Below are 26945 nucleotides of genomic sequence, written 5' to 3' on the forward strand. Positions count from 1 at the left end.
CCGAAAATGGGGGTGCGCCTCTTACACAAACTTCTTATCTTCCCCCCTCCCCTTCACCGGTCGCAAGTCCAAGGGGAACTGAGTGGCCTTGGTTTTCAGCGTGAGTCAGTCATCTGAAACCCTGGGTCAAAATCAAGCGGCAGGCAGGGGAGTTTCTCCCTTTGTGACGTATTTTTAAAATGCTCCTGTTTGAATTTCTTGCAAGCATCGCGCCGTCACGTCGGTACCCCAGAAGTGAACATTGAAAAGATCACGCGGGGTGATTCGCTCCGGAGTGCGCGCTAAATTCACTGCCACGAGTGGGCATCCCGCGGCATTTATACTGCATACAGTAATCGCTTATCAAACATATAGAAACGCGTAGTTTTGAAGGACATACCTGGTTAATAGACAACATTGTTTTGCCGAGCAATTTCCATTACGCTGAGCCCCCGATTTTTCAAAAATCGTCTTCAGACGCTAATATTAGGATTTTTGCAACTGAAAATTATATTGGTGTCAAAACCTGCGGTTAAAAAATTCGAACGAGTGTGTTCATTGTTGGACTAAATGGTGGATAGAAGAAATCGGAAATGCTTATTAGTGAAGAGCGCTGAAGGAGAGGTCGAGGGGAAGGAGCGCGCTTCCTCCCCTCCGTATTTCAAGCTACGAGGCTATGAGTGAAGGAGCAAGGGAAGAACACTGTCTGATCTTGCATGTGACGTCGTTGCCTTTAAAGCGAAGTGGCGAAGGCGCAGAAATGTGATATACGCAGTTTGCGTTGCCTGAAGTTTCCAGTCCGTCTCGTCTTGTTTGAATGCGCTTATGCTACGCTTGTTTCTTCCGAAATTGTGCTGTTTGGACTATGTTGAATATTAGTAGCCTTGTTTTAGCTATAAATCTTTGTGTCAATCAATTAGAGCTCAAAAAACTTAAATGCTGTCAGATATACATCGCGTTAGGTCTAATTCTTTTTAGAACCTCGTGCGTGTCATACAATTGCTGAAAGATTTCGAGATATCTTCGAGCTCAGAAGGTGACTCACTTAGCATTTGACCTCCAGAAACTCGGAGAATTGAACCTGGTAGACCGAAAAAGGTCAGTTGGTGAGATGGGGTAGGGATGAAACACGTTTCCATTGTCCCCCTTTAACTTGATATTTTCCTATTTTCCTGTGGGGTCTCGGAAAGGAAAAAAAACGGCAGAGGCATTGGCTGATGGAGGGCCGAGTGTAGTTCCGTTAGGCCCCTTGCACACACACCGAATTTGGACGGCTGGTAAAATATCGGCCGACATTTTACCGGCGAAGCGATGCTTGCACACACGCCGGATTTTTACCGATCAAACGACAAGTTGCTATCTATGTTTTTGAGCCGGCGCCGGCGATCCACAGTGACAATGGCCGGCAGATAACCGGCATTTTGCCAGTGCCGGCGCGTGGTCGGTACGTGTGCAAGCTCCAATGCTCTCCGATTGTTCGCTATTGGAAGGTGGACGGCCGATATTTTACCGGCCGTCAAAAATCGGTGTGTGTGCAAGGGACCTTAAATCTACGACGTGGTTAGTATCCTACGGCACTGAGATTGCTCCGATTGTTGTCCAATCTCTTGGAAGGTTCATGCTATGTGCCTGTCGTGTTTTGCCTTAAAATTTTTCACAGATGCAATTCTATTTCAGTACTCCTGCGAGAGCTTTTAAACAAAATTGTTCGTGAGTAGGACAAGCAACGTAGAGCGATGGCGTATGCGAAGAGAGGATCGGAACTCTTTCTACTCCCTCTTATGCCGCTATTACCGCCGCAGTTATCAAAATTTCCTCTTTCGAATACCGTATATCTCCGAATATAGTCCCCCCTTTTTTTCCAAAAATGGCCGCGGAAAAGTAAGGGGGGGGGACTATAATCGAGTGTAATCCAATTTAGCATACTAAAGGTGACCATAAAGTAATAAATAACGGCATAATGGCTAATGTTCTCGTAGTCTTTCTATTTGAGTATATTTATGAGGATTATAATCGGAGATATTAGTAAATACTGCCATGTTTTACCGGAAATTAAGACAATTTTTACCACAAATGTTGTACAGATACGATTATTCCGATTCAAATAGCATATCGAATATGCGTTTTCACGGAATCCATCGGGTAGCCGCTAATTTTTCTTGGAAAAGTATTGTTAGAATAATTCAATCGACACTGATCACTTAATGATGCAAAACAGTAAATAATTAAAATGAAAACTAAACACACACTATCATTACATTAATCGAACACTAGAATTGAATCAATAGTATATGTACCCGTCGCTCATTTAATAACTACACGATTTAAATAATTGCAAAAAATAAACAGATTAAGTGAACCCGATTTAGCATTTCATTGCGTCCGTAGCTACTATACGTCCGTGCGGTTCGTGTTTACAACCACTGCCTTTACCGCCTTCACAGAACAAGAATGCGCAATAGGTGATGCATTTGTTTCTGAAAAGGCGCAATAATCGACGACTTTAAACCAGAAGCGCCGGCATTACTGCATTTGATCGAAATACAGCGACTCAGCATCGAAAGTGTAATCAATTTATTGAGGAATATCTTCAATTCGTCAGGGTAAATAGGATCGATAAATTACGTCGCATAACGTTTCGCAATTATTTCCGCGATATTTTCTTTATTAAAAATAATTTTACGTTCAACAGTGAGGTGATGGATCAAGTAGAAAGATGAGGATCAATCCTGCCGCAGATTAGAGGCCTTCAAAGACGGAGTTTCGATGCCAATTTAAAAATAGCCGTTGCAGAATACGCCGTAAATCATAGTATTTACAGCGCTAGCAAAGCGCTAATACATCGCGGAAGTCATTTCGGGGGTCTCGATGCGGCAGATTCAAAGAATTAGAGGAAAATATCGTCGAATTTGTGCGCAAATGCAGAGCAGAAGCTCTTTGTGTAACTTATGCAATGGTTCGCGACGAGGCATTGAAAATTGATATAATTTTTTTTCAGTTTTAATGTTTGTTGGAAAAAGTTTATTTCTTAATTTTATTACTTTGATATTTGTAAGTCCTGTAGTTTAATTGTTTTGCTTAGCAGGCATTTGATAGCAATATTTTTATAATATTTATAATTTATTTAACACAATTTTATTAAGATTTCCTAAATTCTTCAGGTCACTTGGATTTGTGATGACTTGATGGGTGTGTTACACTGGATCTAAGGAAGTTTCAGGGCCAAATGCAATACTGTTTATGGGCTTTAAGTTAAAGCTTATATATTGACATTGTCTGTAGTCATTTGGAAATCAAAAATATTAATAATTTGTGAAGGTTTAAAAAATACAATAGCCTTGGATACTTAAAAAAATTTCTCATTTCTTCATTACATCTGGTTAAGGAACTATAAATTACTGATACATCCATTGGATCACAACATGTTTTAGGTATAGTTATTTTGTTGTGATGGAAAATATGTGAACAGATTTGTTCTTAATCTTCACAGAAAATAATAGTTTTTATTGAATCTAGAATCTTAACTTGCTAACCACAGAAAAATTGCCTTCCTTTACATTTTAAAATTTTTCCCAAAACTGAGGTCTCAAAATTGGGGGGGGGGACTATATTCGGGGGGGGACTATATTCGGAGATATACGGTAGTACTGAAAGAGGAAATTTCCATAACTGTCGAAATTCCGGGCATATGCCTGCCACACCGCACGATAGGATAAAAATTGTCGCAAAATTTTTTTCTTTATAATTTCGATGGTCAAAATAGGGGTGCGCCTCTTACACGTGTGCGCCTCTTACACAAGCTTATACGGTAATCGCACCCTCTCAACTACAGTGGTGGCGGCACGGTCTAGGGCGCTATTCAGTGTTTCCTATCCTTTGCATCCTGGGTTTGAGTCCCAGTATCGGCAATATTTTTATTCTCTCTTATAACTTTTGTAATCACTGTTACAACTCATCCCCATTCGTTTTATTTAGTTACTTTGTGATTATTTAAATTTTCATATCAATTTATGGATTTTAACCCTTTTAGTGCGGCGTGCCGATATATCGGCTTTTATGTTATTGTTGTTAAATTTGAGAACATTGAAGTAAAAAAAACTTATATATCAGTAAACGTATAAAAATGTTGTGATTATTGTCAAATTTAATCTCATTAATTAAAAAAAAACGCATAAAGATATCTAAAAAATTAACTACATAATGTTTATTTTTCCTAGTTGCTGCTTTTCATTAAAATACCCTCAGCATTTTTTGACTGTACCCCGGGAAGAAGGATACCACTAAAAGGGTTAAATGGAACTCTGAATTGTGCCTTACCATACAAATTAGAGGACATTTATTTATTTATTTCCATAAACAGCATATTTACGTCCTTTACAATGGGGAAGTAACAATTAACAATGAACGACATTCACACACGCCCATATAATTACTTACACTTTAATTTCTGGGCAATGTGTATAAGTAATAATCTCTTCGGAAGATTCACGCTACATATGTGTCTTCATGTTTTATTTTGAAAATTTCCATTGCTGAAATTTTATTGTACATAATACTCCTACAAGAGTTTTCTAACAAAATTGTTCGTGAGTAGAACAAGCATCGCAGTGCAATGGCGTATGCGAAGAGAGGATTGGAACTCTTTCTACTCCTTACAGGAAGCTGCATTCACGAAAGTATCGATTTGAAATTTCGTGTCCAGATTTAATTTCTTCAGCAAATTTGGATGCAAAGTGTCCGGTGAAGGGCATTATTCTTGGATATTTGATCTGAGGTATTAGATCCAAGCGTCTAAGTAAAAATGATAAGGTTAATACTACAAGTGAATACCAACTTATCTCCAAGCAGCATACATATCATGTTAACCCGTCAACGCCCACGGGTGCCAGATGGCACCCAGTGCAGTGATGAGCCAATACTCCGGCTATGCATTTAATATGTGAATTTTAGCATGCATTTCAGTGCACATACTTAGTAGAAGGTTTCCTCTAATATTCAGTTTGAATTGTGTTCTTTGTGTTTAATTCATATGGATCATATTTTTTTAAAGTGAAATATGTGTGAATTTAAAAAAAACTTTGGGCGCTGACGGATGTTGCTGAAAAATTCCGCATACATTTTTAGTACTGAAAGCGGAAATTTTGATAAATGTCGAAAGTCCAGGCATACGTCTGCAAGGCTGCGCAATAGGATTTAAAAAAATGGGGCAAACATTTTTTTCTTTAGCTCCGATGCTCAAAATAGGGGTCTCTCTCTTGCACGAGTTTTTTTTTTTCGGTATGTTCTTTTGGCATGCAATGAATTCTATTCACTCTAGCTGTTCTTACAGCTTTGACTTGGCAGAGTTTTGAAATGTTTTCTTCTTCTTCAAACATTGATCTGCACTTCATTTGTTGATGGTTGAAGTGACTCTTGTAGTGAATTTATTTTTAAAAGTCAAGAGTCCAATGTTGCCTTTGAAAACAATCCATATCCATACATTAGTACAGTAGACCCTTGTTAATACGGACAACGTTATTACAAAGTCCTCGTTATAACGAAGCAAATCGTTGGTCCCGATGAAAAGGCCTATCCAAGCTATAGTAAAAGAAACGTTATAGCGAAATTTTCGTTTTTACGAAATTACGAACCTCAGTCCCGGTCCCGGCGGTTACAAAATGAACTTTATTACGAAGTACCACGCATAAGCCCCGCACGGGGGGAAGAGAGTAATCTCTTCCTTTGGGGAGCCGCGCCCCCACGGACCCGAGCCCACCGGGGAGACAACCTCGTCAAAAAACCCTTCGCACGCTAGGATAGCGTCCAGACAGCATGTGACTCTGCTGTGCTGAGTAGCCGATACATCTGGCGTCCAGATTCACCCACGTGTTTGCCGTGCGTGGAGACCCGTACAAGGGGGAGAAGGGGATCCTGGTGGGTGAGTTCTCCGGCTCCCAGCTGGGCGTCGGAAACCCGGTATGGGCCGGAGTTCAATACCCCACTTCGGCCCTGGATTCCCCGAAAAACGGGCGGCCGAGAAGAGCCCAGCTCGGTCAATCGGCTCCTGGCGGCTGGGGAGCTTGGCGGCTCCTTCCGAGCGTACGCCAGGACGGGTTAGTGCTGGAGATATGGGGGTCTCCGTAGGGCGGCCGAAGGTGCGTGGGTTCGGAGGGCCCCCGCGCTGGAGGTTCTAACCCAAAAGAGACCCCCTATCAAAGGTTCCTATATCCCTTGGGTAGCCCTGGCGACCACACCGGATCTCGGTGTGGCGTCCCGAATGTGTGGCTCCGTGGTGGGTGGGGAGCCCAGGGGATGAATTATGTTCTTACTTTCATGGAGACGATTACTCTTCCTCCACCAAAAAGATCCCGCCCGGACACGGGCGGAGGAGAAAAGTCTTTTGAAAGCTCGAAGCGTTTTTTGTCTATGAAATGCGCCAAAGAAGGTGACACTCTGAAAAAGGTGTCTCCCTTTTTCATAAAAAAAGCTATGCAATCGATAATTACTGGAGAGCCAAATTCGGTGAAAAAACTAAGAGATGGTACCCTACTAATAGAGACTGCGAACAACATCCAAGCTGAAAAATTGCTTAAAACTGAAAAATTACACGACATCCCAGTTTAAGTCGAGATCCACCGCACTCTAAATACCTCTAAGGGAGTAATAAGTCACTACGACCTTCTTTACGTGGAACCAGAAGAGATCAAGAGAGAGATGGCCCCCCAGGGCGTCATCGACTGCCGCAGACTGACTACGAAGCGAAACGGTGAAGTGATAAATACCACGTCAGTAATTCTCACGTTCGCTCTAGACAAACTGCCCGTTAAAGTCTTCTTAGGATACGAATCTGTAACTGTGCGACCATTCTTCCCTCAACCGATGCGCTGCTTCCAATGCCAAAAATTCGGCCACATCGCACCGCGATGTGAGGGCAAGGCCACCTGCCCGCGCTGCGGCAAGGACAAGCACGATGGGGACAAATGTGCGGAAGCGGCCTGCTGCGTGAATTGCGAGGGTACCCACGCGGCTTACTCTCGCGATTGCCCGAAAATGAAAGAGGAACGGAAGATTATGGAAATAAAAACTATGGAAAAAATATCTTACCTGGAGGCAAGGAAAAAGTTCAAAGCCCTTAGTGCCCCCTCTTTCTCGCGTTCCTTTGCCGCAATCGCCTCTGCTCCAGTTAAGAAGTGCACCATTTCTACACAGACGGAACCTGAAAAGCAGATAGATTTATTAAAAAAAACAAATGCGAGTAACAATAGCAATACTAAAAAAAACACCCCTAACTCCTCCGTAGTGTCTCCCAAAAATACAACAAAGAAAACCACCAGAAAACCTGACCAGCGAGAGAAAACTCCCTCTCCTGGTCCCTCCGGCAAAGGTATGGAACCGATGCAGGAGGACATTGACGAAGATCTCTGTATTTCGGACACAGAGATCGAAAAAGTCAGGAATAAGGGAAGGAAAAGTCGCTTAAAGCGATGATTCCACAGACTTCCGGGCTAATGCTGCTCCAAGTTTCAATATTGACATCCTTTTTTTTCTGTTTTTATTTATCTTTTACCCTTTTTAAACCCTTTTTATGAATTTTATATTACAATGGAATTGTAATGGATTTAATCGGCATAAGGAGGAGCTGGCTGTTTTAATAAATGATTTTAACCCTTTCTGTATATGTTTGCAGGAAACGCGTTTTAAAGATACAGACAAGGGATATTTAAAACATTTTAACACTTTTAGACTGGACGATACTAGTGGCCAACGAGCCCATGGTGGAGTTTCGGTTTTTGTCCGGGAGGCTCTTTACACCTCCCGAATAAATCTTAGCGGTGACGGTGCACGCTCCCGAGGCGATAACGGTGTGCAACGTTTACCTGCCGGAGGGTGCACCCGTCACCCGTTTTAATCTAGAATCCCTTGTTCACCAGCTACCTCAGCCTTTTATTTTACTCGGAGATTTTAATGCTCACGATCGTCTATGGGGAAGCACCCCGGAACAGTGCAACCGCAGGGGACGTATTTTATCAAGTTTTATTAGTGATTTTAACCTTTTTTTACTCAATAACGGCGAGAAAACCCGTTTTAACTCTTATAGCGGCGATTCTTCCTCCATTGACTTGAGTATTTTATCGACTAGTTTGGTCAATAAACTCAAACTCTCTGTGCATAAGGATCTTAGTGGGAGCGATCACTTTCCCCTTTTAATCAAAAGGGAGCAAAATATAAACCCCGATTTTATTAGACCAGGCTGTTGGATTGTCCGGAAAGCTGATTGGCATCTTTTTAACTCAAATTTTAACTACGTGTGGGATAAAAACAACGACTGTGTAACAAACGTAAATCTTTTGACATCCAGCATCATTCAAGCCGCCGAAATTAGCATACCACGATCTCGAAGCATCCTTCCAAGAAATGCGGTGCCATGGTGGAATGAAACCTGCGCAGAAGCCATTAAAAAACGTAAGAAAGCTCTCCGAATTTTCAACAAGTATCCTACAGCAAATAATCTCTCCGCTTTTCGGCGACTAAGAGCGAAAGCGCGTCAGGTAATAAAGGACGCAAAGAGGATTTCTTGGATGAATTTTGTCTCCGGTGTCAACCACAGGACTCCACTTGCACAGGTATGGCGTAAGGTGAGGAGCATATCGGGTAGCAGCCAGCATCTAGGTATATCCTTCCTAGAAGTCGAAGGAAAGGTTATCACTTCTCCAGCTGCGATAGGGAACGTATTCGCCCAATTACTCGCCAAAGTGAGCAGCGACGAATGCTATGACCCTTCTTTTGCGATCCTCAAGAAAAGGCTCGAGAACGTCCCTATATCCTTTATGGAGCCTAAAACAACGGCAGACTACAATATGCCATTTACCATTTGTGAGCTGAAATCTGCCATCCATGACTCCCACGACACGTCCCCAGGACCCGACGAGATCCACAATGCCTTCCTCCGAAATCTATCGGAATCGGCGTTGCTGGAAATCCTTGAAACTTTTAATCAGCTCTGGGCCAATGGGGATTTTCCTCCGTCCTGGCGGGAGTCCGTCATTGTCCCCATCCCAAAACATGGAAAAGACCGAGCTGACCCGAATTCTTACCGGCCGATTTCTCTCACCAGCTGCCTGTGCAAGTTAATGGAGCGAATGGTAAATCGACGTCTCATTTGGTGGCTGGAGCGTCGAAAACTCCTCTCTAGGATACAATGCGGATTCAGACGGAACCGTTCCACAATGGACCACTTGGTCAGAATTGAAAATTTCATCCAAGAAGCCTTCCTTCTCCGCCAACACGTAGTCGGTGTATTTTTCGACTTAGAGAAGGCTTACGACCGGGTCTGGCGACGTAAGATTCTACGCGTATTACGCGAGTGGGGTTTTAGAGGCTGTTTGCCCATTTTTATACAAAATTTTTTAACCAACCGTGTTTTTAAAGTAAGGACGGGACAGTTGTTGTCAAATTTTTACCCTCTTGACAACGGAGTTCCCCAAGGCTCGGTTCTGAGCGTGACGTTGTTCGCTATTGCGATCAACGACATAGCTCACTGCATCAAGGAGCCAGTGTTAGGGTCACTGTTTGTGGATGATCTCGCGATTTTCTGCAGATCATCTAGGGTCGTGAATGCATCGCGTATGGCGCAACTCACCATCAATAAACTTCACAAATGGACCCAAAATAACGGCTTCCTTTTCTCTTTGGAGAAAACAAAGTGCGTTCACTTTTCTCGCACTCGGGGCGTCCATGTAAATCCCACGTTACACCTAGGTGGTAGAAACCTCCCATTTGTGGAATCAGTCCGTTTTCTGGGGATGACCCTCGACCACAAACTCAACTGGAAGGAGCACATTAATTCTGTCAAGGTAAACTGTTTGAAGTCTTTAAACATTTTAAAGTTTTTAAGCCACGCATCTTGGGGAGCAGACCGCACCACCTTAATTTTACTTTACCGCACACTGGTGCGGTCGAAATTAGACTACGGCTCATTCGTGTATGCGTCCGCACGCGAGACGTATTTGAAAGCACTTAATTCAGTGCACAACGCAGGTCTGCGACTATGCACTGGGGCGTTTAGGACCAGCCCGATTCCCAGTATATATACCGACGCAGGCGAGCCTCCTCTATGCTACCGAAGGACCTGGCTTCTTTGTAGCTACGTTTCCAAAATTTTAGCAATGACGAGTCACCCATGTTATAGTTTACTTTTTAAACCCCGTTTTATTAATGTTTTTAACCGAAGGACTAAAGCAACCAGACCAGTAAGCGTTCGTTTTAACGATTTTATTCGCGGATGCGAATTCACGCTACCTGAAGTGTATCCTGTTTCATTCTCGGAACACCCCCCTTGGATTACTCCCACTCCGGTGGTGAATATTCTTTCACGATCTCGACCGAAGTCTTCCACAACTCCCTCGGAGTACCAGCGTTTGTTTGCCATGTTCCGATGGAATCACCCCAACCTTACCCCCGTTTACACTGACGGTTCGAAAGATAACTCTGCTTGTGCATGTGCAGTGGTCTCCCCTATCCACGGGAATATCAGAGCAAAGCTTCACCCGATGTGCAGTGTGTACACGGCGGAGCTTTATGCCATAAGGACAGCTCTAGAAGCCCTAGATGACCACGGCGGCTCCTTTGTGATATGCACTGACTCCAGGAGCTCGCTACAAGCCATCTCTGGCTTCTCACCCGTGCACCCGATCGTGCAAGAAATACACTCTCTCCTGCTGACCCTTTCGAGAAAGGGTTTGAATATCCATTTTCTGTGGGTACCGGGACATGAGGGGATAGCCGGGAATGAGATAGCAGACGCTATGGCCAAGGAAGCTCTGAATAACGAAGTTCTAGTCTCAACGCTGGTTCCCCACGAGGACTTACGAGCATCTCTAAGAAACGTGGTATTTGGAAAATGGAGGGAGTCATGGAGGATTCTAAATAATAACAAGCTCCGTGGCATCAAGGACACGGTAGCAGCGTGGCCCTCCTCAGCTCGTAGTAATCGGAGAGAGGAAGTAGTACTTACACGATTGAGGATAGGGCACAGCCCCCTGACCCATGCGTATCTCTTTACTGAAGAGAAGGAACCTCCCCAATGTGGGGATTGTAAATGTCCATTAAGTATTAGACACATCATGCTAGATTGTGTTAAGTACCGCGAAGCGCGAAGGCGAAATAATCTAGGGGGAGACCTAAAAACCCTTTTAGGAGACCACCCTACCAACTTAATCTGTACATTTCGGTTTCTCAGAGAAATAAACATTTTTAATAAAGTCTAATTATGTACACTTTCAACGAAGACATCAGATGCATTAGATTACTTTATACATAACAATTGTAATTAAATAGCACAGTAGTGGTGCAAAATGACCTTGCCGTCGACGCACCCTAAATCCAAACACTACTACTACTACCACGCATAAGTCATGGCATTTAGGTGGATATTCACTACACTTAAGTTTTAATAATCGTGCCACGTTTAAGTTCTTCTCGTGTATTGTGCCTAAGAGCGTCAATTATGGTTCTTGATTCAGTTTACACGCAACATCATATAAAAAGCTTCATTCCTGTGCAGTCATGGTGACCCACTCATAACAGTTCATAAATTGGATGTACAGTCAGTCGTATTCCTATGCATATTTGATTTATGAATTTTCAGAGATACGAGCATTCAAAATTTTCAAATTTCGAATTTGGTGCCTTTCGATTTGGCCGATACTACGGGGTGTGGCGCTGGGAAACTCGCACTGTTATCATAATCTGAACAAGGTATCATTGAATCCGGTGTGAATTTAGGAACTGTTCAGCGTTTCGCCCATTCTTCGTCACCGCGGAGAGCTATTTTTTTGGCTCCGGATGCATCGCATGCCCCGCTAGATCAGTTCGTGTGTTAGCGCATACGTGTAATTCAGTGTTGCATTCTGCAGGATAACCATACTCTTCCATTGCTTGCATACAGTCCACCTGGCGAGAGTTGTCCGATTACGGCACAATAGGAGGGGCGGATAAGCCTGCGCCAGCACGGTTGAAAGCCAATCGCTGACCCCCAAATGCACCTCACACCCTCACCAAGTCTTACAACATTGTCAAATTCATAAAGGAGCACCGAAATAAGCCTGATCCACCAAAACGAGCCCATTCTTCGAATCACCAGCACAAGTGATTGTTCCTCTAGGTCCTTCACGCTCGTCGTCCCTTCCGTTTCTTTTCTTCACGGAACCCTTTGTAAGCGTTTCCCTTTCTTACATGGCAGGGTCAATCCATTTGAAGTGATCCAAGGTAGGTTGCTTGACCATTTTTAATAATTTTAATTTTTTTATATGTTTTTACTACACAAACGGGAAGTTCAAAACTGATTTTAAAAAAAATTTATTTTACACCGTTTACATGTGGTGGCCATTTTTGTTTTGAATCACGGAGCATTTTTTCCCTTTGAAGACGTTTGCGTTAAATTGATTATCTCCGGACTGCATCGTGCTACAAGATTGAAACTGGCATCGTTTTTTTCAGTACTTTCTTCCATTCAATAGTGTTTCATAGCCATAATTCCCCATGCAAATCTTACCTGTCTAAATGGTCTACAAAGTAGGGGGTCGAAAATTGAAGAATTCCACTTTTTAGAAATTAAAAAAACCATGAAGGAGAAATTTATCAGAGTTAATATTTTTTTCATAGTAAGATATCATTGAGTACACACATTTTATAGAGTATCAGCATTGACAACTCACTCATTAATTGTTTATGAATTTTTAAAATTTTTGTAAAGTTTGAGGCTGCATATCTCAGATGGGACTGGATAAAAATCCACGATTTTTACACATTATGTAGTCCTTTATGATAGCAAATTGGAGTAAAAATTTCAACATTGATATTTGACTCTGAACCAAGTTATGAATTTTTGAAAATGCAGGAAATTATCATTTTTGCAAATTATGCATATCAGCTATTATAGTATCAACTATATGTTTAACTGTCTTAATTTGAAAAGTTGCCATATAAAGTGTTGAAATAGGTTACTTATTGAGTTGAAAAACACACAAAATGAGCAAAATTACCATGTATTACTTTAGAAATTTACTGTAACTACAATTATTAGTACCGTACTTACATTTTATTTACTGCTTAACCCAAGTGATTGTTAAGCATTGCTCTTATATCTTCAACTGAGTGCATTGTTTTGGCAGATTTTGCCGAAAACTTTACATTCAGATGTATAATTTGCCAATGGTGAAATAAATTTATTATTATTATTATTATTATTATAGTAGAGGATGAAATTCAAGGTTACCATTGGGCAAACGATCAAGGGACTGTGCATCCATTTGTTTTGTATTTCAAAAATGAAGAAGATAAAGTTTGTAGTCAATCAATTTGCGTGATAAGTGACTACTTGGAGCACAACACTTCGGTCGTCCATGCTTTCCACAAGCATGTAACACAATATATATTGGAAACACTTCCTAACATTGAGAAGTTGATTATTTCTCAGATGGAAGTGGGAGTCTGTATAAAAACATAAATTTTTTTCCAACATTTGTAACCAAAAAGCAGACTTAAAACTAGAAGCAGGGTGGCATTTTTTTGCCTCTTGTCATATTAATAATTGTAGTTACAGTAAATTTCTAAAGTAATACATGGTAATTTTGCTCATTTTGTGTGTTTTTCAAATCAATAAGTAACCTATTTCAACACTTTATTTGGCAACTTTTCAAATTAAGACAGTTAAACATATAGTTGATACTATAATAGCTGATATGCATAATTTGCAAAAATGATAATTTCCTGCATTTTCAAAAATTCATAACTTGGTTCAGAGTCAAATATCAATGTTGAAATTTTTACTCCAATTTGCTATCATAAAGGACTACATAATGTGTAAAAATCGTGGATTTTTATCCAGTCCCATCTGAGATATGCAGCCTCAAACTTTACAAAAATTTTAAAAATTCATAAACAATTAACGAGTGCTGATACTCTATAAAATGTGTGTACTCAATGATATCTTACTATGTAAAAAATATTAACTCTGATAAATTTCTCCTTCATGGTTTTTTTAATTTCTAAAAAGTGGAATTCTTCAATTTTCGACCCCCTACTTTGTAGACCATTTAGACAGGTAAGATTTGCATGGGGAATTATGGCTATGAAACACTATTGAATGGAAGAAAGTACTGAAAAAAACGATGCCAGTTTCAATCTTGTAGCACGATGCAGTCCGGAGATAATCAATTTAACGCAAACGTCTTCAAAGGGAAAAAATGCTCCGTGATTCAAAACAAAAATGGCCACCACATGTAAACGGTGTAAAATAAATTTTTTTTAAAATCAGTTTTGAACTTCCCGTTTGTGTAGTAAAAACATATAAAAAAATTAAAATTATTAAAAATGGTCAAGCAACCTACCTTGGATCACTTCATATGGATTGACCCGGCAGCCTTGCCCCCTACCCAAACCTACACCATTTTGTCTGTCATTGGACAACTCTCGGCGGCCGGACTGTAAGTTTATCAACCCATGAAGACAGAACAAGGTCTTGGAATGCATCTAGTTGGTATATCGGACTTAATGTTTTCAGGAAGATATCGACCCTCAATTGCATCATGCTGCATTCTTCTGTTGAAAAACTAAAACGAATTTTCCTGTTTATATATATTTCTGCGTAATTTAATCACGTTTATAATATACTGTTTTTTTCGACAATTCCTAAAAGAAACGTTCCTACGAACTTCGTTATTACAAACCTCTGGTTTTTTGGTCCCGTGAACTTCGTAAAAACGAGAATCTACTGTATTCTGTAGTCATACATTTATCCTTATCCTCAGTAAATTAATTTAGTTCCCTGGTTTTCATCATCCTTGGGTCCTTTTTGATCCACCCAAAATTCTTATATCTTGGATTTTCTTGGAGACTTCATCTTCAAATGATCTCTGTTTATCTCTAAATGGGGTGTATAGTGTTTATGGTGGTGTTAGTGTTATAAATTTGACTCACCAAATATTATCTCTTTCAGAATTAAACCCAGCTCCCCCAGAGTTGAAGACTGATTCGACGTGGAGGTTGAACATTTTATCATAGTAATGATGACATTTTTACTACAGTTCATAAGTTATTTGGAATGAACAGCTTGTACTGCCACATGAGTTCAGCACTGCTTTAATTTTGAGTGTGCTCTTCACCAGCCTTTATAATAAACTTAGTTTTTATGGGTTTAAAGCTGTGAACACATATGCATGAAAGGCCATTGTAATGCAGGTGTGTGTTCAGGGAATATAAATTTTATGCAATGAGGCGTTGATCCCTGTTCAGCTATATCTTATTTTCACCCTACTGCTCAGAAGATTTGAAAAATGCAATGGAACTTTGTGAGGACAGTCATCACTAAGCTTCTTGGTTGTGACATGTGATATGTTGAAAGTTATGGCATTGTTGAAATTGCTATTTTACTTGTGTTAGCCGATTTTTTTCATTTGGAAGCACAGTTACATAAGAAGATAATCTCATTGTTGTGTGAATTATGAACATAATTGTGGTATTTTCATGCTCACTACCTCTGTTCTCATTGTAGAGCGGAAGGGTTAGTTCCGGAATTTTGGAAACTTCTACTGCAAAACTATGGAGAAAAAAGTGTACAAATTTACCTTTTTTCAATTATTTTAATTTACCTTTAATTAACTTTTATTTTTATCGGTAATTGCCATTTTTTTTTACTTAAATTTTTTTTCATCGTCATCATCGTCGTGAGTCAACAGTCTGAAGATCGGTTTGACGCAGCTCTCCACTCCGCTATCCTGACTGATAGCCTTTCTATTTTATGCAATTCTTCTCTTTTGTGTCCTTAATATCCTTTCGTATCCTCTGTGTAACTCATAAGGGGCCATCCTATGCCTTTCTTCCCATTGTCTCGCCCTGCAACAACTGTCTTCATCATGCCATCATACCTCTTGATGTGGTAGCTTATGTTATGCCATATTCTTCTTAGGGTTTTAAGAAGGCTTCTCTTCTCTCTCTCTTTTTAAAAGGAAGAAATTTTTAGCCGTTATTGAAATTAATAAAAGCTTGTTGGTTGATAATGTACACCTATGGAAGTTGTGCAGGCTGTGTCCATGTCCATCACGTCATCAGATTGTCTTTGGTGGCGTATTATAGCCAAAAGGTATATTGCTGGGCTTCTGCTCTGTGTCCCTGGCTCATTTTCCAAGTGAAATCATTCCAAGTCATAATGATTCTTCTTAGTGCAAGGTGACCCCAGGGAAAGGAACCTCGGTGTGAACTATGTATGCACATGGTTTAGTCTGGGGTGAACTCTGTTCTCAACTAGCTCAGCGAAGCCCAGCCCTATAGGTTGTTACAAAGATTTTTCTTCATCTGCCTGTAAAAATTGTAATTCTTTATGCACTTCAATATTAACTTCTAACATTATAATGTATTTTCCATGTGCCGTGGTGCATTTCTCGCACAGTATGAGATTATTATCTCAACAGTTTTCTTTTTTTACCATGTTCCTAAAACTCCCTTGTTCTGTTCCTAATTTCCCCCTTGATTTAATTTTAATTGACTTCTTACTGTGATGAAATGAATTAATTATGGCTGGAATATATGCTTATATTTCACAGTATTTTAAAGCTGAAAGAGAGTAATATGTATACATAGTGAGCCACAAAAAGAATATTGGCTGTATGGTATATTATTTATTTTGTCATTTGTGCTGTTGGATTTCGTAATAAATGCCAAGTGAACAATGAATATTTTAAAGTGTGTGAATATTTTGTGGTGATATTGGTTGAACAATGAATATTTTAAACAAGTGTGTGAATATTTTGTGGTGTTATTGGTATTCTGATGAAATTTATTTATTGCAAAACACAGGCAGGTTTCAAGAATTCGACCTCGAAGCTAACATCTATCTCTAACAGCTCTACTTACGGAGTATGGTTGTACAGCAAATTAGATTTGAAACTGTTATTTCTATATGATAAAATCACTGAAATTTCTGATGCTTATTTTTCCCAAAGCTTCCATTTATTTTGCATATATTTGTTACTTATTGAGAATGATGGAAAGCTATGAATGGGAGTCACATATATGGACACTTGAAAGTCAATGGCTTCCCTCGTTAACTTTTGGTTCAAATATTTGTATTTTGTATTTATTTTGATTATTATAGGCTTTTGATGAGTTCATTCTCATAGTGAATTCATTTATTTTGTAATCGTTGAATGTTAATTTGGCTTCACCATTGCATATGCAGTTACAATCATGTCCTGCTCAAATAATTTCTCTTTGCCTCTTATAATGAATAATGATGGGGATAATAATGTTAATGGGCCCCGTTGGTTTGTGTACAAACATAAGGCAAGTCAAATAAAAGTAGCTGTACAGAAGTTACCAAGTTAATCATGAAACATATTTTGTTACACAATTACAGTAATACAAAAAAATCATGATCACATCAAGAAGAACAGCACTGCAAATACTTAAATACAGCAAATAGACGTGGTATAATTACAATACCTGTAACAATAAATTTGTCAAGTACAACAGTTAAGGAAAATGTTTCCCTTACATTTATTTTGTATTATTTTAACAACAGAATTATATAGTAATACACTTAAGTGTCCTTTGTATTCAATGTGACTCGAATGTTTTGCAATTTTTGTGAAGAATGTGTTTGTTGCCTTGTTTGGGCTTTCTATACTTTTCTTGTGAATCTTCATCTAAATCTTCTATATGGGACAGGTATGAATAATTTAAAGATTGTCCTTGGTTTTAGTTACAAAGTCCCATTGGAATAAAGCAAAGTGCATTGTCATTGGGTGAAGCATAATGGGGGAATTGATCCCTAAGTTAAATCAAATATAGCCCTTCCCCTGCGGTTAGGGGGATTAGAATACTTCCGCAGCATCCCTGCTTGTCGTAAGAGGCGACTAATGGGGTTGGAACATTTACTGTAGCAGCCTTAAGTTTATTACAATATGAAAAATACATATCATTGGCAGGTCTTTGCCTAACCTAAAACCATGCCCATACCCTACGTGTGCAGCACGTTGAAGGCAGCATGTTGGTCCTAACAAGTCTTTGAGTCTCTTATTAAATAAGAAAAAACACACACAATGCACTTTTTCGTCCCTGTCGATGCAGGTTCCTAATGAATTGAATATAATGCAAACTTAAACAGGTCAATGTATTTTAGGTTTCCACAGGCATTTATGCACAATCACTCACTTTCACTGCACAATCGCCCTTCACTTCTCATCCGCTCCCTTGATTCTCGCCTACCGCCACTTGAAGAGAAGGGGAGAGAGCAGCATCATATCCGGTGATGGAAGGGGGTGCACATGTAACCTGGCACTAACGACCAGGGCATCCAGGTGCACGGGCATCCTGTAGCCTCGACGAACCCGCATTCTCTCGATGAGCTCTGCATGTTTGCATCTTTGCGCGGCTCGGAGGGCCTCACATCAGTTATTTAAGGGAACAGTCATATCCACCATGTGAATTGCTCCCCCCAAAACTTCCGTAATGACAAGATCCGGCCGGAGGAGGGAGGGGTCGCCCGCCACCCATTTGTTCGTCTCCACCTTCTATGTTGGTGGCAAGACGGCCAGCAATAGAGCTAAGATTTCATCGTGCTAACACATCCAGGCACTGGAGTGTCTCAATCTGTGGTTCATGACGTGTGGCAGCGTCTCATCATCATCTCTGCAGACCCAGCACCTCTTGTTGGTCACGGCTCCCTTCCTGGCAGCGTTCATTGGTAACAGGTTCAGCCGCACATGGTGGATGAATCGCCAATCTCAGAACCGGGTGTATTTGTGATGAGATGGGTGTGCAAATCCCAGGGACGGCTCCTGGCGGGCGTTGCTCCACTCCCAGGAGGTGTTGATGGACACGAACAGGTCCCTCGTCGCCTTCTGGGTGCGGGACCACACGGTGGACACTGCCGCAGTCGTTGTCGCGAGGTCGCCATTGGTACAGCCAGTCAGGTACCTGCTAAGCAGAGATTTACTCGGCAGTGGGCTCATTTGGCCAATCTTCCGATGCACCACCTCTCGCAGTGAAGCCCACGCTTATATGGCTTTTTACTTATTGGTGAAATTATTGGCAATGTACTTTTTCTTGGACATCAAATTAAATTTGCAATTATATCTTTTCGGTGAAGTGAGGTGAGGAATTTTGAATAAAGTATTTCTCTGTCTTGACAGCAGCGTAAGTTAACAGTATGAAAGTTGTAAGTGCAATTCCTACGCGGACTACAATGATACAATTTTCATGTAATCATAGTAATTAATATTAATACGAAAATGTAAACAGCATGTTAGCAACAGCGATGCAGAATACATAATAATGCACTCATGAACCCATTGTTTGTAATAGACTGATGAATTTCACGTTTATGTTTACTATTGTCTACTACCACTCAACATTTATCGTACTTCCTTTTACATGAAGCCATACAAAGATTAGAACATGGAAAATTTTACCCTTAAGAGTTGCTTAACTTTACAGGCTAATAAATTCAGGATATTGGATAAGTAGTTACTGTCGTTGGTGGAAAGACCATGCCCCAAAAAAAAGTTTCACTGTCAGTTAAATCGAGATACACTTGAAAGCCCACACTCACCTTATACTTTTTACACAAGTTGTCCCACTTCTTTCGGCACTGGGACACTCCCACCTTCCCCTCCAACCCTAACTCTTTAATGATGGCACTGAAGGAAAGAAAGGAAAAATGTATCAGATGCAAAGTACTGAGAAGTTCTTTATGATATTTTTAAATTATTCCTCAAATACGGCACTCATATTCATTATTTCAAAAGAGGGAAGCAACTAATTGACCATCGTGAGAGTTCAGAAGAATTCCACTTACAATTGGACACAGATTACAATAGGGGTTTCACTTTTATTAAGGCCAAGTTACACGGTAAATTAACCGGTACTAGTTAATGTACTTGGCAATAATGATTTTGGTTGAACGGAGCGGAACTTGCACGAATCATATTAAGAGAGGTTATCTGTTCTGTTCACGCATTTACCTACTCATTTTAAGGGTAGTTACAAGGTGAATTTTCTCGTTCATTTTTTCATATATTAAGTAGTACGTATTAATTTGCCGTATAACGGCCTTTCCACAATTTCATGCTTCCTCTCGAAGTTGTAGCCTCAATTCTTTAAGTAAAAGGGTATACGGTAGCATTACATATGTTCGTGCAGTACGCGTCTAAGGATTTTCGCCCTGAGCTATTAACTTTGATCGTATTATTTATATTAGAATGCAATTAAAACTTGTAGTAAGCGTAGCTAACACACCTCAATGAAATTTCTGTTAATACGTGCAACAACATATATCATCACATGCCAGCTGTAGCCGTTCACTTATTATTCCGATATTAATAAGAAATTTTAGGAAAACCTGAAGAATGCGGAACTAATTATTTATACTAAAAAATCTATGTGAACTCACCTCCACGCCGTCACCGCCGAATTACGACTTCCATCGAATAAGTCCGCATTCTCTTTTCGTGTTCTAACAAACTTTTCTGTTAATTCCAAACTCCCTGTAACGATATTATTACAAACGAAAAAACAAATTACCAAGCACTCGAATAAGTCACAAATTACCAATACTACTTACGAACAAAATACTTCGGCCGTGTCCCAATACGGAGTGTGCACCCTGCGCCCTGTGCCCTATCCGCCCTTAGGAGATTTTGTGCTCTTCGAGCCGATGCTAGCGCCAAGAAGACACGTAAATCCAAGTGACGAGGGTAGCTAAACATAAGAAGAGGACCATTACAAGAAAAAGGAAACAAGCAAATACATTTTATCTTTTATTTCTTATCTCATCCAAAATATCCCTAATTCCATCGGCAACCTCCTTTTGAACTTTTACAAGTTCCCCTATTGACCTCTGCCAGACCCGATCACTCTCCTGAAGATATGTTAGGACTTCCGAAGACTCCTCCCTCCCACGCTTCTGTCTTGAAGGAGTTTCCTCGATGGGTCTGGTGGAGGTCAATTGGGGAACAGGCTGGCTTCTTCCTCTAGATGGAGTATCTTCCCCACTATCCACTATCACCGGCGGCGTTATATTATGCTGTGCGGATAATATGATATCCATGGTATCATAATACCGCCATGTTAGCGGCCCCTTATCTCCGCCCTCCGTACTGACCCCACTCCTGGGGTATTAACACTTCTGTAACATGAAGGTAAAAGTTTGATTACTTGATTTCAGTTCATTTCATTCAGATTAAAGCGTACATTCAAGATGGATTCAGGGAAAAATACCAACAGAGTAGCATGCGTAGGAACGGCACAAATTGAGTGTTGTCACAAATAAATGTAAGATAGGAACACAACGAAAAGTTCTCATAAGGAAATAGATATTGTAATTTATATGGTACCACAAGAAAGGCAACATCAAATTGGATTTCAGGAAAATATATTTAAGAAGCATTATAGTGAGTGAGCAGGAGAAAGTTTTGAAGAATGTTGCCAAAAAGACATGAAGCAAAATATTTACATGATTCATGATAATTGGGAACTAAAAGGAAAATTATCAGGAATATATCAAATTCACAAGGTTATGTGGAATATGAACCAAATGCCACATTAATTAGCACTCTATACTTGGAAGGGGAATTTGCTCAGTGAAGAGGGTCACTTCAACATAAAATAAATGGTGAAGAATCTAAAAATATCTATCAGATGTGTATACCTTGTATCTGTCCACCAAATTCTCCCACTTCTTCTTTAAAGACAGATGCCCACCGGGATATCCTATGTCTTTGGCCACTTTCCTGATATAGTAATAACCATTACAAATTTTACCAGGTAAAGGGATGAAATATCTTTTCCAGACAATGATTGATGTAAGCACTTTCAACATACCCATGAGCAGCCGCTGCAGAGCCTTTTCTGCCCGTGAAGAGAGCAGCATTACTTTGCCTTGCAGCTATGAAGATAAATGTTCTCTCTTCTGTCCCTGCAGGAGATGATAGATTACATGTAAATGGTGATGAATATAACAGAATAATGAGAAATAATAAATGAAATTTCAGTTGGTAGCATCATCTAAATGTACTTTATAAAAAGCAATTAATGTAATTTTCGTGAAATGCCATTGAAATTGAATGAGTGGAGGAAAATTCACCGTCGCAGGTGACCAGCATTTATCCATAGACCGTACGAGAAGTACACGATCTCTGGTACAAACTAAAGCACAGGACACCAACGCAATAAAAGAATCAACATTTGAAAAAAAAATGATTGAAACAGATTCCCGTCCAAATAACGAATCCTTACCAGTGAATGCTTGTTCAATGTAATGATTAACTCTAAAACAGAGTTAGACGTAAGAACGATACGAGAATAATGAGTAAATAACCATTTAACTAATTAGTAGGCATATTTAATTTCACTGCCGGCAATTGTGAAGGTATGAAGATTACATTCATCTAAGAAAGTAGTTGGTAAATGACCCTCACAGTCTGGGCAAATATTTACAACCAATTTTCTCACTCCTTTGGCGTAGCAAACCCGACATCTTTTTTGCAATTTTTTTCCCTTGGCCGTGAATTCTGTTGGGGCAGGATAATGAGTTGCAGCAGCTGGTGATGGTATACTCCTCACGGATTTCTTTGAGCCACTTGAAATAAGGGACTCAATCAGTTCCATTCGGAATTCGTACAGGCTTTTCCGTTCACCACTATACTTGTTGTAGAGAATGTAGCTTTTGACAACCATAATTTGTAAAATGTGAATCGCAACTTTTTTATACCACTTTAGAGTTTTGTGCTCACACGTATAATATGCAAGCAGCTGGTCGCAATGATCGACTCCACCCATGAATTTATTATATGCAACCACGGCCTCTGGTTTCTCCTTGCCTTGTCTGGTGGTTGCCACTAGGTCACTTCCAAACTCCGATGAGATCATAGCTATGTCCCGCTTGTCTTTCCAGCGAAAAACACATATTCCCTCCTCACTCCACCGAGAACAAACCTCTCCTTTCGCTAATTTGTGACCAAACATATCTTTTGGGTCGTCCTTTCTACTTTGCCTCAATGTACCTGTACAATAATTTTTTTACCAAGAAGATCCCTAGTCAATCCAACGTTGTTGTAATAATTGTTCATGAACACACTGGCCATGATTTTCAAAAATTTCCAGCAATTTTTTTACGACTTTATCGCCGTGTCCCCGTCCACCCAATTCATTATCCCCCGAGCCTGTATAAATTATCAATCGGTGGACTAAGCCAGACGGCTCACAAAGCATGTACAACTTCACACCATGCTTGTGCTTCTTTCCCTGCATGTATTGCCGAAAAATTAGACGGCCTCTCCACAACACCATCGACTCATCTATACTAAGTTAAATTTAAAGTATACCGGGACTAGCCGCGGTGATAACTTTTTACGGGAGTCACCCGAACTTCCCGTCCCGGCAAGACAGCATTTTCCATCGTCTCCTTGAAACTGTGTAATAGAGGTCTTATTTTATAGAGACGATCACTTGGTGCGGGTTCGTTTTCATTGGGATTTTTTGCAAAATGTAATGCTTGTAAAATCCCGAGAAACAAACTCCGTAGCGTGAAACCTGACGTGTTAGAGTGGGCCTCTTCGGTCAGGAATACTCGGAGAGAGGAGGTAGTCATCACACGACTGAGGATAGGGCACTGCGCCATGACTCACTCCTATCTATTCACAGAAGAGAAAATCCCGCCTCAGTGTGAGGAATGTGACTCTATAATCAGTGTGAGACATATCCTGACGGAATGTGACCTATATCGGGTATTGCGATACAGGATGAACCTTGTTGGAGGACTAAACGACATGCTTCGTGACGACCCTGAACGTCTTAGTCGGGTAATAAAATTTCTGAAAACTATTGGTCTGCTGAATGAAATTAACCTCGTTACACAATTTGTATTCACGCACACACCTTTCTCACCTGTTATTTTATATTCCGAGGAAATAAATATCCAGATACCTTCAGGTTAAGGTTTATAACGTGATCCTCCCAAAATGAATCTTTACGAATGGAATGATGCGGTGCAAAATGACCTAAGTTGTCGACGCACCCTAAAAACAATAATAACTAACTAACTGATATAGTCCATCAGTCTGATTTTTTGCGGCTATTGCAAATCCGTGCGGTGAATAGCCTGGTCCAACTAATTTTTCTCTACTTCGCTAAGCTCTTCTGCAGTTCTAATGTTTGTGACAGTGCACATGGAAAACTATCTGCATGGTAGCTGGTTGCACCCAATATTAAGGCATAAAATCTGTTGAATGTCAATTCTGTTTCTTTAGGATCAGAACCTAGGTCGACAGTGAATCCAGTTTGAGGCATTTGCACAAATTTCTTTCCTCCTGCTTTTGCCATTGTGACTTTCTTCCTTAGCTCTTAGGGATGTTTGCAACTGCAGAGATGTTCGCAACTGCAGAGATGTTCGCAATAGCAGCTGTTGCCGTCGATACCAAACCTTCTCCACATTAGGGACAAGGGAAAAATAAAAATGATTGCTCGAAACTAGGAGAAATTTAATCAATTACTCATCTTGAAACAGCATGCATTACACAAGGACAGGGAATAGTCTTCATACTTTCAGCAATATATCACAAATTTACGCTGATCCTGTATATTCAGTCAGTCATATCCTCGCAAAGGTGGTTGAAGTAACTTGCAAATAATATGAATAGGCAAACTTTCATACTTCCAGAATATTTTATGAAGGCATTGTGCTTGTTCGATAATGAAAAATAATGTACTGCATCACGATACATTTAATGCGCTGCAATTCAGATCTCTGGATTCCACAAAACAAAGCTAACATCTGCAATGTATCACCACTTAGGGAGCATGACATTTGCCGAACCTCTCCTTGCCATAGTTCTGGCGTGACTGGCTCCCACCACTGTCCCGCGCAACACCAGCGCCACAAACGTCAAGAGTCAGAACATACCGCCCGTCAACAAATGGATAAAGGGACCATTTTTTTAATAACATAAAATAAAATGTAATTAAATGCCAGTTTCGTTTTTAGGCAAAATACAAATCTTATTTATGGGCCTCTTATATGTTCCCTATTTGGTTCGCACTGTTGCCACACGTTTAAGCCTTTCGACCCCAGGATGAACTTGTCCAATTACACCTTGGTTCCAGGTCTTAGGAAACGTATTGTCTTCCTTTAAATCCACTAATGCACTCGGATTCATGTTTTTGCTGACTATGGACCACTTGTTTCCTTGCTGCAGAGTAGACAAATAGTCATTCGACCACTTTTTCCAGAAATGCTGCAACTGCCGCTGCGACTGCTGCCATCGCTTTCTTTATGGGGACCATAGTGAAAAAATGATGCTGCTAAGGTTTATATTTCGCAAACAACCACTGACTCCCCAGTGCTGCGTTTCGTCTGAACATTTTAGGATTGAAGCTACTCTTTCCACTACTTTTTTTGCATTCTTTTTTGTGGTACGTTTCCAGAAGCTCACAAACTAAGGCGAGATGGAACTTTTCCAATGGCATTTCCTCCTTTTTTACCAGTCTGTAAAGCGAATGGGCGTTTAGCAGACTAAGATCGACCCTGCGAAAGAAAAACTTTTTGTACCATTCAACAGATTTGCGAACCGACTCTATAGAACTCAGCATCATGTCTGTTTTGTCTACAGCACCCATGTAACAATTATAATCGTTAATGCACTTTAGCTTTCTTGCCACTTCTCCGGTTATCCTGTCCTTCTTTCATGTTTCAATCATTTTCGCAGAATGGCAACTGGACAGCATCCAAACTTCTCTTCCGTCGCACCACTTCAAAGCAAGCAAGTTTTCGGAACACATGAATTTAAAATCTCCTTTCTTTAACCTAGTTTCCATCTTCGGCATGTCCCGTCTTGTTCTCCTTGCAGTTCCGCATGCATTTTTAGCACGATCATGCAGCCAGCAAAATAGAGCTGGACTGGTATACCAGTTGTCTACATATAGTGTGTGGCCTTTACCTATATATTGTGTCATTAGAGTAGATACAATATCTCCCGATTTTCCGATGTCTGCTTTTTGTTCCTTTATGTCACTCTTTGAACCGGTGTACACAATGAAGTCAAGAATATATTCTGCTTCGCAGTCACAAATAATGACGTTTTCTTCCCAAGTCTACTTCTTTTAGAAGGGATATACGGCTTAGAAAACATACGTCCCTTAAACAACAGCAGGCTCTCATCAATACACAGATTTTTGAATGGCGCTGGACTGTTCCTGACGGAGCTGATCTACAAATGGGCGAATTTTGAAAAGTCGATCTCCTTGATCTGGGAGTGCATTGTCTGAGAATTGGAGCATTCGAAGCATCATTAAATACCTATCCCTGCTCATGAGATCACCAAATATAGGAGTTTTCGTCAGCATATCTCTGGACCAGTATTCGTGCAGAGAAAGTTTCTTGGTTCGCGGCATTAATAGAGTAATTGCTAGAAAGGTATATATTTCTTAATCAGTTGTTTGATATAATATTGAAAATTGAAAATACAAGTTAAATATATTATTGTCATAGATCAATATGCTGGCATCAATGTGTTAGCAATTACACCTCACCTGTACAATAATCTGGGACTCCTTTGTCTGTTGGTGGCCCATCACGGCATTGCTGCCCAGTAATTGGTATTTTTGAATGGAGGTTTGTCCCTACCGAAGCCAATCTGGCCGACCGTCCTTCCAGGACAGTTGTCCCTGCTGCTAATTTAACCTAGGCCGACCATCTTGGTCGGTTTGGGCTATATAAGGCCGGGGAAAACTGTACCTGACGGTCGTGAGTAGGAGATGGTTTCGGTCAGGGACAGGCGCCCAGTCTCTCTGCATACTTGCGCCTAACAATTCGCTCTCGGCACTGGTACCAGCGACCAGTACGAACGCAGCATGGGTCCCAAGACCAAGAAGGGGTCTGCGAACCCCCCCGCGTCGCCGGGGGGGGGGGGGGGGGGGCAGTGCTTGGGCTACTG

At 40.6% G+C, this 26945-nt stretch overlaps 1 protein-coding gene and 1 long non-coding RNA gene across 4 annotated transcripts in view; one reads left to right on the forward strand and one right to left on the reverse strand.

Moving 5' to 3' along the window:
• Positions 1 to 16689, forward strand: part of LOC124166538 (putative elongator complex protein 1) — a 64966-nt gene extending 48277 nt beyond the window's left edge. For both annotated transcript variants that reach the window (XM_046544089.1, XM_046544090.1), the window contains one exon: positions 14957 to 16689. In XM_046544089.1, the coding sequence (XP_046400045.1) occupies positions 14957 to 15021 (65 nt within the window). In that variant the 3' untranslated portion in view covers positions 15022 to 16689. The remainder of the gene's footprint in view (positions 1 to 14956) is intronic.
• A 1715-nt stretch (positions 16690 to 18404) lies between these two features.
• On the reverse strand, positions 18405 to 23110 carry LOC124166539. Of its 2 annotated transcripts, XR_006866451.1 has the most exons (5): positions 21838 to 23104; positions 21665 to 21746; positions 20408 to 21142; positions 19568 to 19655; positions 18405 to 18933 (listed from the first exon to the last, which is right to left on the reverse strand). It is a non-coding gene; the product is annotated as an uncharacterized LOC124166539 (long non-coding RNA). The 2 variants fall into 2 exon arrangements; XR_006866450.1 differs by having other exon boundaries at positions 19568 to 21142; positions 21838 to 23110.
• Between the last annotated feature and the right edge of the window lie 3835 nt (positions 23111 to 26945).

This window comes from Ischnura elegans, chromosome 10 (assembly GCF_921293095.1).
Source record: "Ischnura elegans chromosome 10, ioIscEleg1.1, whole genome shotgun sequence".
Lineage (NCBI taxonomy): Eukaryota > Metazoa > Arthropoda > Insecta > Odonata > Coenagrionidae > Ischnura > Ischnura elegans.